This window comes from Mercenaria mercenaria, chromosome 6 (genome assembly GCF_021730395.1).
Source record: "Mercenaria mercenaria strain notata chromosome 6, MADL_Memer_1, whole genome shotgun sequence".
Lineage (NCBI taxonomy): Eukaryota > Metazoa > Mollusca > Bivalvia > Venerida > Veneridae > Mercenaria > Mercenaria mercenaria.
Genome location: NC_069366.1, coordinates 65,155,221 through 65,170,524, shown reverse-complemented (window position 1 = coordinate 65,170,524; position 15,304 = coordinate 65,155,221). Strand labels below are relative to the sequence as shown.

At 34.4% G+C, this 15,304-nt stretch overlaps 1 protein-coding gene across 6 annotated transcripts in view; it reads right to left on the bottom strand.

The window, feature by feature from the left end:
* The window catches only part of LOC123550394 (protein broad-minded-like), an 83,921-nt gene that overhangs the window by 64,358 nt on the left and 4,259 nt on the right, over positions 1 to 15,304 (bottom strand). For all 6 annotated transcript variants that reach the window (XM_053546189.1, XM_053546185.1, XM_053546191.1 and 3 more), the window contains exons 2-13: positions 14,451 to 14,608; positions 13,814 to 13,963; positions 12,215 to 12,404; positions 10,051 to 10,122; positions 5,602 to 5,727; positions 5,319 to 5,394; positions 4,507 to 4,610; positions 3,696 to 3,757; positions 2,949 to 3,090; positions 2,528 to 2,584; positions 966 to 1,068; positions 169 to 303 (exon numbers count right to left, since the gene is read on the bottom strand). In XM_053546189.1, coding sequence (XP_053402164.1) covers positions 169 to 303; positions 966 to 1,068; positions 2,528 to 2,584; positions 2,949 to 3,090; positions 3,696 to 3,757; positions 4,507 to 4,610; positions 5,319 to 5,394; positions 5,602 to 5,727; positions 10,051 to 10,122; positions 12,215 to 12,404; positions 13,814 to 13,963; positions 14,451 to 14,602 — 1,369 coding nt within the window. In that variant the 5' untranslated portion in view covers positions 14,603 to 14,608. The remainder of the gene's footprint in view (positions 1 to 168; positions 304 to 965; positions 1,069 to 2,527; positions 2,585 to 2,948; positions 3,091 to 3,695; positions 3,758 to 4,506; positions 4,611 to 5,318; positions 5,395 to 5,601; positions 5,728 to 10,050; positions 10,123 to 12,214; positions 12,405 to 13,813; positions 13,964 to 14,450; positions 14,609 to 15,304) is intronic.

Sequence of the window (15,304 nt, the reverse complement as noted above, 5' to 3'; positions counted from 1 at the left end):
TTCATTTCATGAAAAAACTGAGAGAGCTGCTTTAATTAAAGATGTACTATGCTCATTTTTTACTATTAATCCATATATTGCATGAAATGCAAACCAAATCCTATTTCATCTCCTATAAATGTAAAAATCAGAGCCTTTAGATAAATGTTTTAAAATATCTTTACAAACCTTCTGAGTCTTTCAACTTGATTGGAAAGAATTTTCTCCCATTGGCAAAACACAGGAGTTTACCAATAACACATGCAGAATGGATGAAATAGGCATACTCTAGCTCGGCCCCAGTGTAGTAAGCTCGTTTATTCTCTGAAATATAATGCAGGCGTTTAATAACACATGCTGAATTGATGATGTAGGCAAACCCTAACTCCGACCCTGTGTTGACAGCTCATCTATTTTCTCATAAAAAAACACAAGTAGCTTAAATGAAACTAATAAGGTATATCTTTTTAACCAGTTCCTACCAGCGAGGATAAGCAATGCAAAATGCGATATGATGGGAGTTTAGAAAATGTAAACTGAAAGCAACAACACTATCGTATGTAATTCTATTTTGGTATTCAACAAAAATACTACTGTAGTATCTGATGTATCTATGTGACTAAAATGTTACTAATAAAACAATTTATTATGTAAAAAGATCCTTTTGAAGCAAAGAATACAACCAAGCAGAATAATAGCAGACTCGGTTTGACTGAGTCTGTTCATGAGAGGTAATGAAATATGCAACACCTCTCACGTCCCCTAGCACTGGCTTAAGCGGAACTCTATTACACATCAATTGAATAGATTCCATGATCCCAAATACAGTTTACCTGCACAGGATTTTTCCTTGTTTAAGCTATTTATATTTTTTAAAGTAACAAGTTTTCATGAGAACTAATTTTTGCAAAATAATGAAAAAATTCTCAAATGGGGAAAATCAATCCCTTACAAATATTTAATATTTTATAGTTAAAGATAGTTACCAAATGATGATTTTGAGACACTTTCTGAGATGTCACTCATGAGGTCAAATGGCACTTTTCTTGCTGCTGAAAACTCCAAACAATGTTTTACTGCATTCTCAACCTGAAATGTACGTAAATATAGAATATTAGTAATTGTTATTTAAGAAATGAAATGATTTATTGTTTATCATGCAAAATGAATGACAGAATAGGATCGGCAAATCCAGCGTGATTCATATCTAATTTGCCGATCCTATTCTGTTGTTCATTTAGCATGAACACCGAAAAAAATAGTTTCATTTCTTATATTTACATTATATTTCCTTTCCGTTTGTAAACAAGATAATATTTTAAATTGCACATATTTTGTGGCATTTAACATTAAAATCAGCTTCCCAGCCATTCTGTTCACCTGACGGAACAACTGCGACATCATCTAAGGAATGTTCTCCCTGACTATACGTGGACGTCGCCAAAACAGCAGTTGGTTATTACAGCAATGACGTAACTTTTGCGCCTTTTCATTTGCTGTTCATACAAAATGAACGTCATAATTTTCAATGGAAAAGAATAGGGCAAATGTAAATATAACATGATGTCACTTAAAAAGTGGAACAATGAAATAACATTATACCCCTACAAAGCGGAATAATTTAATAACAATTTAATAACACGTCACTTGAGCAATGTAATAACATGTCACCAAAAAAGTAGAGCAATGTAATAACATCATGTCACAAAGTGGAGCAATCTGAAAACATGTCATCACGAAAAATGAGACAGTGGACAAGTGGATAAGGTTTCAGACACTTTACTCAGATTGGAGACCTATTAGTTGCTGGAGCTTGGAGACTTTCATATGGTGCCAGTTGTAGTTTTTCCTAGGGAATTAACTTGAGGTTGATTCAGATAAGCTATAAACTCACTTCAAGGTTTCACTGATATAACTGGAAATCTTTAATTGGTGAATGCATTCAAATGCTAATATCTGTATTTTAAAGATATAATGTGATTCTATTTCAAAATTGGTAAGGAAAAATAATAATAATAAAAAAAAGAAATATTCTATCATATAAAAGGGAGGTAATTAATAAGAAAATTTAAATTACACACCAGAAAAAGTTACTTCTGCTGTTGGTCAATGCAGAGCTGCACTACATATCAATCAAATGTACCGCAACCATAGTAATGCTGCGTTTACCTATATTTACCATTAAGTTATAACTTATGACTGAGTTTGCATTCCACAAGTCTACAATTGTTAATAGCTTTTTATCCATACCAATCATCAACAAAAAAAATCATGCTAGCCCGTGTTATAACATAAGACAAACTGTTGTATAAAACACAAGGACTGTCGTTCAAAGTATGAAGACTGCTGTAAAAACATGACGACTGCTGTATAAAACATGACTGTTTTATAAAACATACTTCTATAAAACATGTTGACTGTTGTATAAAACATGAGGACTGTTGTACAAAACATGGTGACTGTTGTATAAAACATGATAACTGTTATATAAAACATGATGACTGTTGTATAAAACATGATGACTGTTGTATAAAACATGATGACTTACAAATGGTCTGTATTTCTCCAACAAGTCCAACAAGAAACTTCTGCTGAAATTTCCATGCTGAAAAAAACAGAGATCGAAGCATTTAATGTATCAATTCTTTAAAAGGGAGGATAAAAATAGAAATTTGTGCTCTTTTTCTCCATTTTTATAACTGTTTTCTACACAATTTCATGAGCATCAATAAAACAAAGTTATTCAAAACTAGAAGTTAGTCAGAAACTAGTGCTATCACTGAATGTGATTAACATCACTATAACACTGCTTAGTCAGAGGAAAAAGGAACCTATAACTCTGCAATATTTCAACTATATGATGACAACACTGTTGGGCATGTAAAGTCTTCGCTGCGAGTCTCCAACTAACCTGGAAGTAACAATGAAGTAAAAAAAAAATTCCGAAGTAGAAGTTATGCTATACTTACAATCCATTTGATGAACCATTGAGCTTTTGTATCCACCAGTGCCACAAAATGTACCGGAGACAATGCTTGTGATGTCCCTACTGTACCAACATGATGTATAGACAACAGGTTGAGGGTACTCACTAACACTTCCTCTAAATACCTGAACAGAAAAACACACATATATGACAGACTTTATTAAACCATTTTTACTCTGCAATCAATGAAATCTTTCCTACTTTATGAATATAAAAAGAACTCATCAGCCTTACATAATGTTGACCGAACAATCTTTAACTTACTTATCTAGAGACCTGTTTACTTCTTGCAGCGTCTATTACAGACATACATATCAATACACAATGTATAAGATAACACTACAAACTAGCCTCTGACAGCTTAATAGAAATATACAACCTCCATTTTAAAACAGAAGGTGTGCACCCAAATAGAATTTGGAAATTACTATTTATACAAATATCTGACCACTCTTCATCATAGTTTGAAAGTTACCAACAGCATTATAGTGTGTCATTTTTCTTAATTTAACGTAATTTCAAGGAATCAAGGGCTCATGCAGACACCTTTATGTACAATTTATCTGATTACAATGATGACAAACTTTTGATGATACCTGATAACCATATTAAAGAAGGCATACATATTATAGTAAAACATCAACTGTAGAGTCAGCCCTAGTATTTGAACCATCCATGGTTTAGCAGGTGGTGTTTTACTACACAACGTCAATACACTAAAAAAACTTACTGTTCTGGATATCTTATCCAGTAGTTAATTGTTTCTTGCTGAAACTCATTCATCAAGCGGAACTGGAAAAAAAATGTACATCAGTTATTAGCAGTTGTTACAAGATTCAAACACTGGACTAATTATCATCATGATTCATTCATCATGATTCATTATATAAATGTATCTCTGGAAAGTCGAGAATTTGACATTTATAGATAAGAAGAAGGGATATAGACTTCCTTTCTTTCAATTAGTCCCGAGTAGTACTTAACAAAATTGCAATTGAAAAAAGTAAATCATTTGCCATTCACCACAGCGGGTTCAACACCTCACATGAGGTATGGCATTCTTTCATATGAAAAAACTTCAAGCTGGCTTACGGAAGGTCAGTGGTTCTACCCAGGTGCCCACCCATGATGAAATAATGCATGGAGAGGCACCTTGGGTCTTCCTCCACCCTTGAAAGCTGGGAAATCACCATATGACCTATAACTGTATCTGTTTTTGATGTTAAAGCCAACAAGAAAATATAATTATTATCATCACCATTATTATCTTTATTATTAAACCATATCCATACAGAGTTGTTTTCATGTAAACACCACATTCGGAGGGTAAGAACAACTTTCAGCGAAACCCAACACTTAAACAGCAAGTCTCCAAATACAATTCTGATTATTTACTGGTACCAACTGTACTATCTGTACAGGCTTTACACAAATTTAAGTCCCCAATGAATATTAATTAATATTAATTATTTCACAGTAATTGGTGTACATTGTGTACACATGTACATAGCAAATAAATATATGTAAATAAAACTGCATACAGCTGTGAGAATTCTACGGATTTCTGGCCTAGTTATATCCAGTCCATTCTTTATCTTTGGCATATTGCTTTTTCTGTTGTGGAAATGACAAATCAAATGTTCAGCTGGAAAAGAAAGAAAGGAGTATACTTAAGATGTTTCATGCCAAACATGGCTAAAAATCTTTAAATGCATTAAAATTTTAGCATTTAAATGTTCCTTTAAAAAAGGATTTTACTTAAAAGAAACAACAAAACTTATTCGCTTAATTAAAATATGTCCTTTGTCTGGGAATTTCTTTATCTACAATCTGCCCACCTTTTCCATAATAAAGGTGTTTCTCTATAAGAAAACACAATATTGAAAATATATCATTTTAAAAAGTGCAGGAGTGGTAAAAGAAACTCTTTAAATTTTCAAAACATCTCCATTTGTTTTAGATTTATTGTTAAATAAAAATTAATGAAGGCATTTCCCATTGTAAATCAAAGCCGTTCTCCACACCAAAAAGTAAACACGAGCACCACTGAGCAGAGCTACATTGGTATTTATAATAGCAGTAATTAATGTAGCTCTTTGGGAGGTAATCTCTGTTTCAAGTTTGAAATAATACAACAGTCAAACCTGTTTAAGGTAACCATGCTTCAGTGAGACTAAAATATTCTTCATTTGCATGAGATCTTTACATACAAATTCAAATACACTACAAATGTTAAAATCAGTAGTAACACAGCACAGGACTGACTTGCTTGCTTAAAGGGAGAGAACTGGAAGATTTGAATGAAAGAGAACATATTACTGTAGATTCGGAAACAAAATGTGTAAATACTCACTTAGAAGTGTGTAGATATCTTTGGTATGAGGAGATGTTGTTGTGAAAGCTCTCGTCACAAATTTCAAAGACAAAGCCTGAAAAACAGAGACAAAAATGTCACACTATAAGCAGATTTTTACAGACTGGGGACCAGCTGCAAACTTACTGTAAAACTGATTTAATCATTAAATGGCAACATAGTGTTTTAGAAGATACACCCAATTACACCTCAATGTAATAATGCTTATTTTCATTCAAATAAAATGTATTCCACTATTACAATAATGATAAAGATTACATACCACAATTTGTTCATCACTATCTAGTAGAGCGTCTAGTATATGTTTCTTGATGACTTGGAAATGATCACAGCTGATTACATCATCTATTCTAACAGTGTTCATGTTCTGTAGGGCCTCACGACGAGTCTAAATAAACATTTTATTGAAATATTACTCTGAAAAGGCACAACATTTATATCTTAACTCTTCATTTGCATATTTCCTTCTTTCATCATGTCCATAAAACTGCTGTATATTGCATGGAACATGGATAATTCGGATGTGTTTTTCTCCATAACATTGTCATGATATATGAAGACTTTCAAATATTATTTAGTCAATTTCTACTCTGTGTACAACTAATACATGACACATTTCTTTATATGCAGTTTACAGACGGTGTAGTTTGATGAATATGCCAAATGGTCTTCAGTTCTTGGAGCTTCGGTCCATTACAATTTTTAGTCAGACAGCCTAGTCCTTTCTTGCATATATATGTTTCATATATTATTTTGTTAATCAAAATACATTAAGATATGGTTATATCTGAACTGATTTTATACTGTTGCAATATTAGCAAACAGCGTACCTGCAATCTGTAAACTGGCATGAACATTTACTCAAACTATGTCAACAAACTTTGTCCAAAATGTAACTAGCTCTGAGTGGAGAATTTTTTACAACATCCTTATGGTGCAATGCTCCTAATTTGAAGTTGTTAGGTTCCATTTTGTTTAATATAAAATTCAGCATATTTCTCATAGAATGCGTATTTTACTTTTTTGATATTTCTGTAACTTTTTTCTCTACAAACCTTCAAACACGACCATTGACGTCCGTCAGACTGTTTTCTTAAATCGTTCTGTTCAGTCAACAAGTATCGATTTGCTTGTTTCTCATCATATTTTCATTTCATTGAGGAATATGTTGAATTTTATATTAAACAAAATTTCGAAACTGAAGAACTTCAAATTAGGCGCATTCCACCTTAAAGCAGTAGATTATAAAATCAGAAAATAAAACCAGTGCAATTAAAGAAAACTTCTAATGGGTCCACAGGATATTGGTACCTGTTCAAATAATAAAATATTTTCTTTCAAATAATCCGATGGACAAAACTCCAGAAGAAGGGCTACATGAAGAAAGCCTCCTTTATGTACATGTGTACAACTGCCTAATTCTAACTAAAAACAAGAGCTGTCTCATGACAGCAAGCTGGATTATTCGAAGGCAATGTAGAATGGACTTTGTATGAACAGATATACTGTCCAAATTCATGTACAAGTTATAGACTTTGATGTTGTGATCTTGTTCAGTTGCATCCTACATCTGTGTGAAGTATCAACCAAGTATCTGCATTGGTTTTTGTGACAGTAATTTCTAAACAAAACTTTGACCTGGCTTTTCCAAGTTTAAAAAGGGGCATCACTTTTCCAAAATACTATTCAGATTTATTGGACATACACCTTTCACAATGTTTTATCCACCTAAATAACTTGCATGAGTTTAAATTCAATATCTGCATTGACTTTGCAGAAAGCAATTTGTATCTAAAACTTCAACCTAAATTTTCTAAGTCCAAGAGGGGGATAACAGTGTTAAAATTCATGCAAGTATTATGGGACTTGAAGCGGTAGTCTTGTGCTATTACCTGAGAGAGTGAAGTTTTGACATAGTATCTGCAATGGTTAAGAACATGGTACTGTACTCTTTGAAAAACCTTAACCATAATTTTTGAGTTAAAAATGAGCAAAACTCTAGAAAAACTCCAGATAGAGTTATGCATCTTGTCACACTAATGTGCACTGTTACTATAAGCTAGTACAGAAAGTTTCGATTGATTTACAAAACTTTAACCAAAATTTCTAAATTAAGAAGGGGCACAATCCTGGAAATATTGCAGGTAGAGTTACAACTTGTCACACTAATGAACATTGTCAATATGTGCAAGTACAGCAAGTTTCATAAAGACATATAGACAACTAAATATGCCTGTCAATTTTGTTTGTTTGTTTGTTTGTTTTGGGTTTAACGCCGTTTTTCAACAGTATTTCAGTCATGTAACGGCGGGCAGTTAACCTAACCAGTGTTCCTGGATTCTGTACCAGTACAAACCTGTTCTCCGCAAGTAACTGCCAACTTCCCCACATGAATTATCAGAGGTGGAGGACTAATGATTTCAGACACAATGTCCTTTATCAAATAGTCACGGAGAACATACGCCCCGCCCGAGGATCGAACTCGCGACCCAGCGGTCCGTCGACCAACGCTCGTACCTACTGAGCTAAGCGGGCGGGCTCTGTCAATTTTGAGAGGTGGGAAAATGAAACCATAGAGCTTGTCCAAGTAAATAAATCATTGTAAATAAAAAATCCGGAACTGGAATTATCTGTTTCAACACAAGATCAAAGTAATTCAACAAGAGGACCATGATGGTCCTGAATCGCTCACCTCTTCCCACATGACCCAGTTTTGAGCATGACATCGTTTTTTCTATTATTTGACATAGTGACCTAGTTTTTGAGCTCATGTGACCCAGTTTTGAACTTTACCTAGATATTATCAAGATAAAAATTCTGACCAATTTTCATGAAGATCCATTGAAAAATATGGTCTCTAGAGAGGTCACAAGGTTTTTCTATTATTTGACCTATTGATCTAGTTTTCGAAGGTACGTGACCCTGTTTTGAACTTTACCTAGATATCATCAAGGTGAACATTCTCACTAATTTTCATGAAAATCTCATGAAAAATATGGCCTCTAGAGAGGTCACAAGGTTTTTCTATTTTTATACCTACTGGCCTAGCTTTTGACCGCACGTGACCCAGTTTCGAAACTGACCTAGATATCATCAAGGTGAACATTCAGATCAATTTTTATGAAGATCCATTGAAAAATATGGCCTCTAGAGAGGTCAAAAGATTTTAATAATTTTAGACCTACTGACCAAGTTTTTGACCACAGTTGACCCAGTTTCAAACTTGACCTAGATATCATCAAGATGAACATTCAGAACAATTTTCATACAGATCCCATGAAAAGTATGGCCTCTAGAGAGGTCACAAGGTTTTTTTATTATTTGACCTACTGACCTAGTTTTTTATGGCATGTGACCCAGTTTCAAATTTGACCTAGATATCATCAAGATGAACATTCTGACCAATTTTTATGGAGATCCATTCAAAAGTATGGCCTCTAGAGAGGTCACAAGGTTTTTCTATTTTTAGACCTACTGACCTAGTTTTTGACCCCACATGACCCTGTTTCAAACTTGACCTAGATATCATCAAGATGAACATTCAGACCAACTTTCATACAGATCCCATGAAAAATATGGCCTTTAGAGAGGACACAAGGTTTTTCTATTATTTGACCTACTGACCTAGTTTTTCATGGCACGTGACCCACTTTCGAACTTGACCTAGATATCATCAAGATGAACATTCAGACCAACTTTAATACAGATCCCATGAAAAATATGGCCTCTAGAGAGGTCACAATGTTTTTCTGTTATTTGACCTACTGACCTAGTTTTCGAAGTCATGTGACCCGCTTTCAAACTTGACCTAGATATCATCAAGGTGAACATTCTGACCAATTTTCATGAAGATCTCATGAAATATATGGCCTCTAGAGAGGTCAAAAGGTTTTTCTATTTTTAGACCTACTGACCTAGTTTTTGACCGCACGTGACCCACTTTCGAACATGACCTAGATATCATCAAGGTGAACATTCTGACCAATTTTCATGAAGATCTTTTGAAATATATGGCCTCTAGAGAGGTCACAAGGTTTTTCTATTTTTAGACCTACTGACCTAGTTTTTGTCGGCATGTGACCCAGTTTCGAACAAGACCTAGATATCATCAAGGTGAACATTCTGACCAATTTTCATGAAGATCTTGTGAAATATTTGGCCTCTAGAGAGGTCACAAGGTTTTTCTATTTTTAGACCTACTGACCTAGTTTTTAAAGGCACGTGACCCAGTTTCGAACTTGACCTAGATATCATCAAGGTGAACGTTCTGACCAATTTTCATGAAGATCTTGTGAAATATATGGCCTCTAGAGAGGTCACAAGGTTTTTCTATTTTTAGACCTACTGACCTAGTTTTTGATGGCACGTGACCCAGTTTCGAACTTGACCTAGATATCATCAAGGTGAACATTCTGACCAATTTTCATGAAGATCTTATGAAATATATGGCCTCTAGAGAGGTCACAGGGTTTTTCTATTTTTAGACCTACTGACCTAGTTTTTGATGGCACGTGACCCAGTTTCGAACTTGACCTAGATATCATCAAGATGAACATTCTGACCAATTTTCATAAAGATCCCATGCAAAAATGTGACCTCTAGAGTGGTCACAAGCAAAAGTTTACGGACGCACGGACGGACGACGGACACCGCGCGATCACAAAAGCTCACCTTGTCACTTTGTGACAGGTGAGCTAAAAACAAAACATACCCCACTATCTTTTGTTTTACTCATCTTCTCTGCCACTTGTTGAAGGTACTCCGAGTTCATGAATAAGCTGCCCTGCAAAACACATTCAATACATAAATATCTGCAATCAAATGCCTTTCTTTAGAGGAATCAATATAAACAAAGAGGTACCCTCGTGGCAATGGATTCCATCAGGAATGAGGGGTCGAGAGTGAATAACATAAGTTGTAGAACTTCCTTCACAATCAACCTAAAATAAATTATGTATAAACTAAGAGTTACATTTGATATGTGAGCTAAAAATGTCTTCCTTAGATGATCCTACATAAACAAGAGCTGTCGGATGACAGCGCGCTCGACTATTCGAAGAATTGATTGAAGAATGGGGTCAAAATATTACCACAGATATTCAGACAAAAGAAAAAAAAGATTAGACAAACAATGTTCCTGTATTTGTGGATTTCGATAAGTCTTGCACTAAATGGCAATGTGTAAACCAATTCAATGTCCAAAAAGGGCCATAATTCAGCCATAATAGTTGTCAGAGTTAGTACTCTTGCCTACAGATTGAAATCATGATGATAAACAAGTGTTCAAAGTTTAAAAGCAATATGTCAAATAGTTTTGACAAAACATGGACTTGTATGAAAACAGAACAAATTTCCAAGTCCAAAAAGGGCCATAATTCAGCCAAAATAGATGGCTGAGTTATGCACTCTTTCCTACAGATAGAGACTATTATACTGAACAAGTGATAAAAGTTTCAAAGCCATAATGTCAAACACTTTACACAAAATATTAACTGGTACGAAAATCTTAACCAAGATTTCTAAGTCAAAAGGGGCCATAATTCAGCCAAAATCCTTGATGGAGTTATGTACTCTTGTCTATAACTGGACATGGTGATGGTAAACAGGTGTTGAAAGTTTCAAAGCTTTATCTCAGAAGACTTTGTCAAAATATGAACTGGTACTAAAAACTTAACCAAAATTTCTAAGTCAAAAAGGGCCATTATTCAGCCAAAATCCTTGATGGAGTTATGTTCTCTTGCCTATAACTGGACATGGTGATGGTAAACAAGAGATAAAAGTTTCAAAGCTTTATCTCAAAAGACTGTCAAAATATGAACTGGTACAAAAAACTTAAACGAGATTTTTAAGTCGAAAGGGGCCATAATTCAGCCAAAATCCTCGAAGGAGTTATGTACTCTTGCCTATAACTGGACATGGTGATGGTAAACAAGAGTTGAAAGGTTCAAAGCTTTATCTCAAAAGACTTTGTCAAAATATGAACTGGTACGAAAAACTTAACCATGATTTCTAAGTCAAAAGGGGCCATAATTTAGCCAAAATCCTTGATGGAGGTATGTGCTCTTGCCTATAACTGGTCATGGTGATTGTAAACAAGTGTTGAAAGTTTCAAAGCTTTATCTCAAAAGACTTTGTCAAAATATGGACTTGTACGAAAGACTTAACCAAGGTGTGACGCCGATGCCGACACCGACGCCGTGGTGAGTAGGATAGCTCTACTTATTCTTCGAATAGTCGAGCTAAAAAGGAGGTATTCTTGGCATGGGAGGATGTTGGACTCCTTATCTGGAGGTCATGGGATCAAATTCCAGTTAGCAGAATTTGCTTGCACCTTCATAATCCCTTCCAAAGTATAAGTTCTGGTATAAAATCTAAGAAATAGTAAGCAAGCTTATTTAACATAAGCTGTAAAAACTTTTTTTACAACCAGTATAAAGTAAACAGGTTTAAACTAAACTGACATCTATTGTGGAAAAAGAAAATCAATGAAACACTTCTCCATTTGAAATATGCTAAAACGAAGTAAAATAAGACCAGTAGCTACAAAACCAGGAAATAAATTGCCATGCAATACAGAGTCCCCTACTGGTAAGGGACTAATTATTTCAGCTCCAGCTATATGATCTGATATCTGTCAATGACATATATCCTATACTATCCTATACAATATTATATATTGAAAAAAGTCTGGACCTGAATTTGCACTGCCGGTGTTTCAAACTGGCCCTTGCCTTAGGAAGTTACTGAACTGAAATAAAACTGAGTTAGACTGATGGATGGATGTACAAACACTGAAACAGAAAAGTCTCTACAACCAGTCTTTGAACTAGTATAATAGTTATAAATATATTGATATTAAGAATACAGGTATTTACATGATTATAAGAGCTGTCTAAAGAAGACTCTGTTTCTTCAGAGTCATTGAATGGTCTCATACGATCATCTTTGTTTGGGTATCGACCTGCACTATGACTTCCAACACCAAACTCCGCATCAAAATTCCTCATCAGGTCATTCATAGCTTCAACTACATTGGACTTTAACTTCTTGGTTAAATCAGCATATCTGAAATTCATTTACAAGTGTTACACTTATTTAATTTTAAAAATATCAAGATATTACTTAATTACAGAAAACTGTACTTTGGGATTTTTCAAAATGGGATGTCTGATTTTCAGTTCTGGTAAAGATGTCTTTAAAACGTCTGTATATATTCTACAGAAGGAGGCTAAGTAGTGAAGGTGTGCAGTGTGAGATCCAGAGGGCTAAAAAAGTGAGAATAGTGAGAATCTGAGCACAGGTTATGAGAACTTTGCATATAATTGATTCTGCTTTGTTTTTGTTTTTTTGGTATTTTTTAGAGTTTAGAACTACACCAACACAAGGTTGAGGAAGAACCAAGTGCCACTCGAGACACTGTTCTATGCAAAGGACAGGCACCTGGGTAGAACCATTGATCTGAGGTGGCTTCTTCACAAGAAGAATTTTACAAGCAAAGCAAAGTTTCAAAATCCACACTGATAGTAGGGGAAACTGATCTGAAATCAGGGACCTTAACTATTCCGCCACAGAAATCCATTCCCTACGATTAAAGCAAATATTAGCAGGTGCAGACAAACAGAAAACTATATCACAAAAATAATGGCATCCTAATAACTGATTGTTTTCACAAAAAAGAGCTGTCCATAAGACAGCCAGTGCTCGACTATTCAAATTGTTGTCCCAGAAGCAGGTATATTAATATCTATAGTTTCAATCCAGTATTTAAAGGTTCAGAGATAGTAACTTGCACACAAACCTTTAACCAGGATTTTCTAAGTCTAAAAGGGGCATAATTTGGCCAAAATACATGTCCAAGTTATAAGACTAGATGCTATTACCTAGGTTTATAAACCCAAAGACACATGTGAAGTTTCAATTCAATATCTGCATTAGTTCTGGAGATAGTAACTTGCACACAAAACTTAACCAGGATTTTCTAAGTCTAAAAGGGGGCATAATTTGGCCAAATAATTGTCAGAGTTATAAGATTGACCTAGTGAGGTTGGTAATTGACCTATAAAAAGAAAAAATAAGTTTCAACGCAATATGTCCTAAAGGAATAGCTACATGTACTTGCATGCAAAACTTAAACCAGGATTTTCTAAGTGCAAAAGGGGGCATAAATTGGTCAAAATGCATGTAAGAATTATGGGACTTGATGCTATCACCTAGTGTTATATCCCTAAAGACACATGTGAAGTTTCAATTCAATATCTTCATCATTAGTTTTGGAGATAGTAACTTGCATGTAAAACTTTAACCAGGATTTTCTAAGTCCAAAAGGGGGCATAATTTGGCCAATTCTATGTGTTGGGTTATGGGACTTGACCTAGTGAGGTTGGTAAGACAGAGTGAGTAGAATAGCTAGACTGAATAGTCGTGCTAAAAATACTACATTTTAAAGAAAACAACCTTGCAACTGTTTTACGTACGGTTTGGATTTGATAATTCTTTCTGTAATTTTGTTAACAAGAGTTTCCTGGCCATTGTCAACTCGACCTCCATGTTTCTCAATTTCATCTTCAATTTGCGGTCCCAAAATCTCCTCTATTTTTTTCTTCAACTGTTTCACAAATTCGTATCTATAAATATGTTTAAGAAATTAACACCAAGAAAAAGTTAGACAAGTGAAAATGATATAAAATACATAAATTACACATATAATCTGAAAGATACAAAAATTATTATTAATATTATCTTATATACTACTTGAATCATTTGAAAAGTACAAAAGTTACATCTTAAATACCATATGTATCACTTCAACTGAACTGAATATGCTACTTCCTGGTTCACTTCACACTTCAGATTATTTTTACTGTATTTTGTTGCAGTAATCTATATTCCTACGATACCAAATAACAAAACCTAAAATACAACTAAGTGCAATATGTGAAACAAAAACATCTGGGTCCAAAATCATCAATGTTCTAAGTAGGAAATTTAGAGTTCAGACTTTAAAATGCTTAATTTTCAATTTGCTGTAATTTAAATGAAGGCAGTAATGTCATTTTTTCATGAAACTTTGTTTGAACATAGAACCTTTAATTAGAAAAATGTCATGTATACCTGTGAAAATTTTCATCACTTTCTTCAAGATGATGTAACGTTTCTTCGACATGTTCTGCAGATCCAGCCTCTCTGATATGAGGCTCAAAACTGATGACAAGCTGTCTCAGGTTCTGGACCAGATCTTCACTTTCGAGCCCTTTCAACGCCATTTGTGACTGCAACAACAACAACAACAACATCAATCAACCATTTGGTAAAGACCAAAAGATGAAATTCAAACAGATCTGTATTCTTTAAATAATGAATATAGTAACACTTTCTATTCCTATAAATGGAAAACATTTATCATTAAAAAGACAAAAGAAAATATTATACCTAAAATAACACTAGAGTTTTATTTGGCAAATCAGCAAATCAATGCCTTTGGCCCTGATGACCCTGAATCGCTCACCTGAGTAATATGAGCCACATGTTTCAAATGGCAAACTGATGCTAAAATATTAAGAAAGTAGGTCACTAGGTCACATTCATGGTCACTGAAAGTCAGTTTTTAAGATCGGTATGCAAAACTGTACATGTCATCCAAATTTCAAGGCTGTATCTTAAAAAAACAAGGAAGTAGGTCAGTAGGTCAAGGTCACAGTAAGGCAACCCGTAATCACTTGGGTACATCAGGTAAATATAATTAAACAGTCTAGGAAATATGATCTGATAATTTTTGAACTATTTTTTCCTATATAACTTATATAACAAGTGCTCGGCGATATATGACCATTTTGTGTCGATTCGCCGTAAAACCCAACTCACTCACTCACTCATATAACAAGTGACCCCAAGGGCAGGGCCTCTTTTCACCCTAGGGGCATAATTTGAACAATCCTGTTACAGGTCCACTAGGCAATGCTACATAC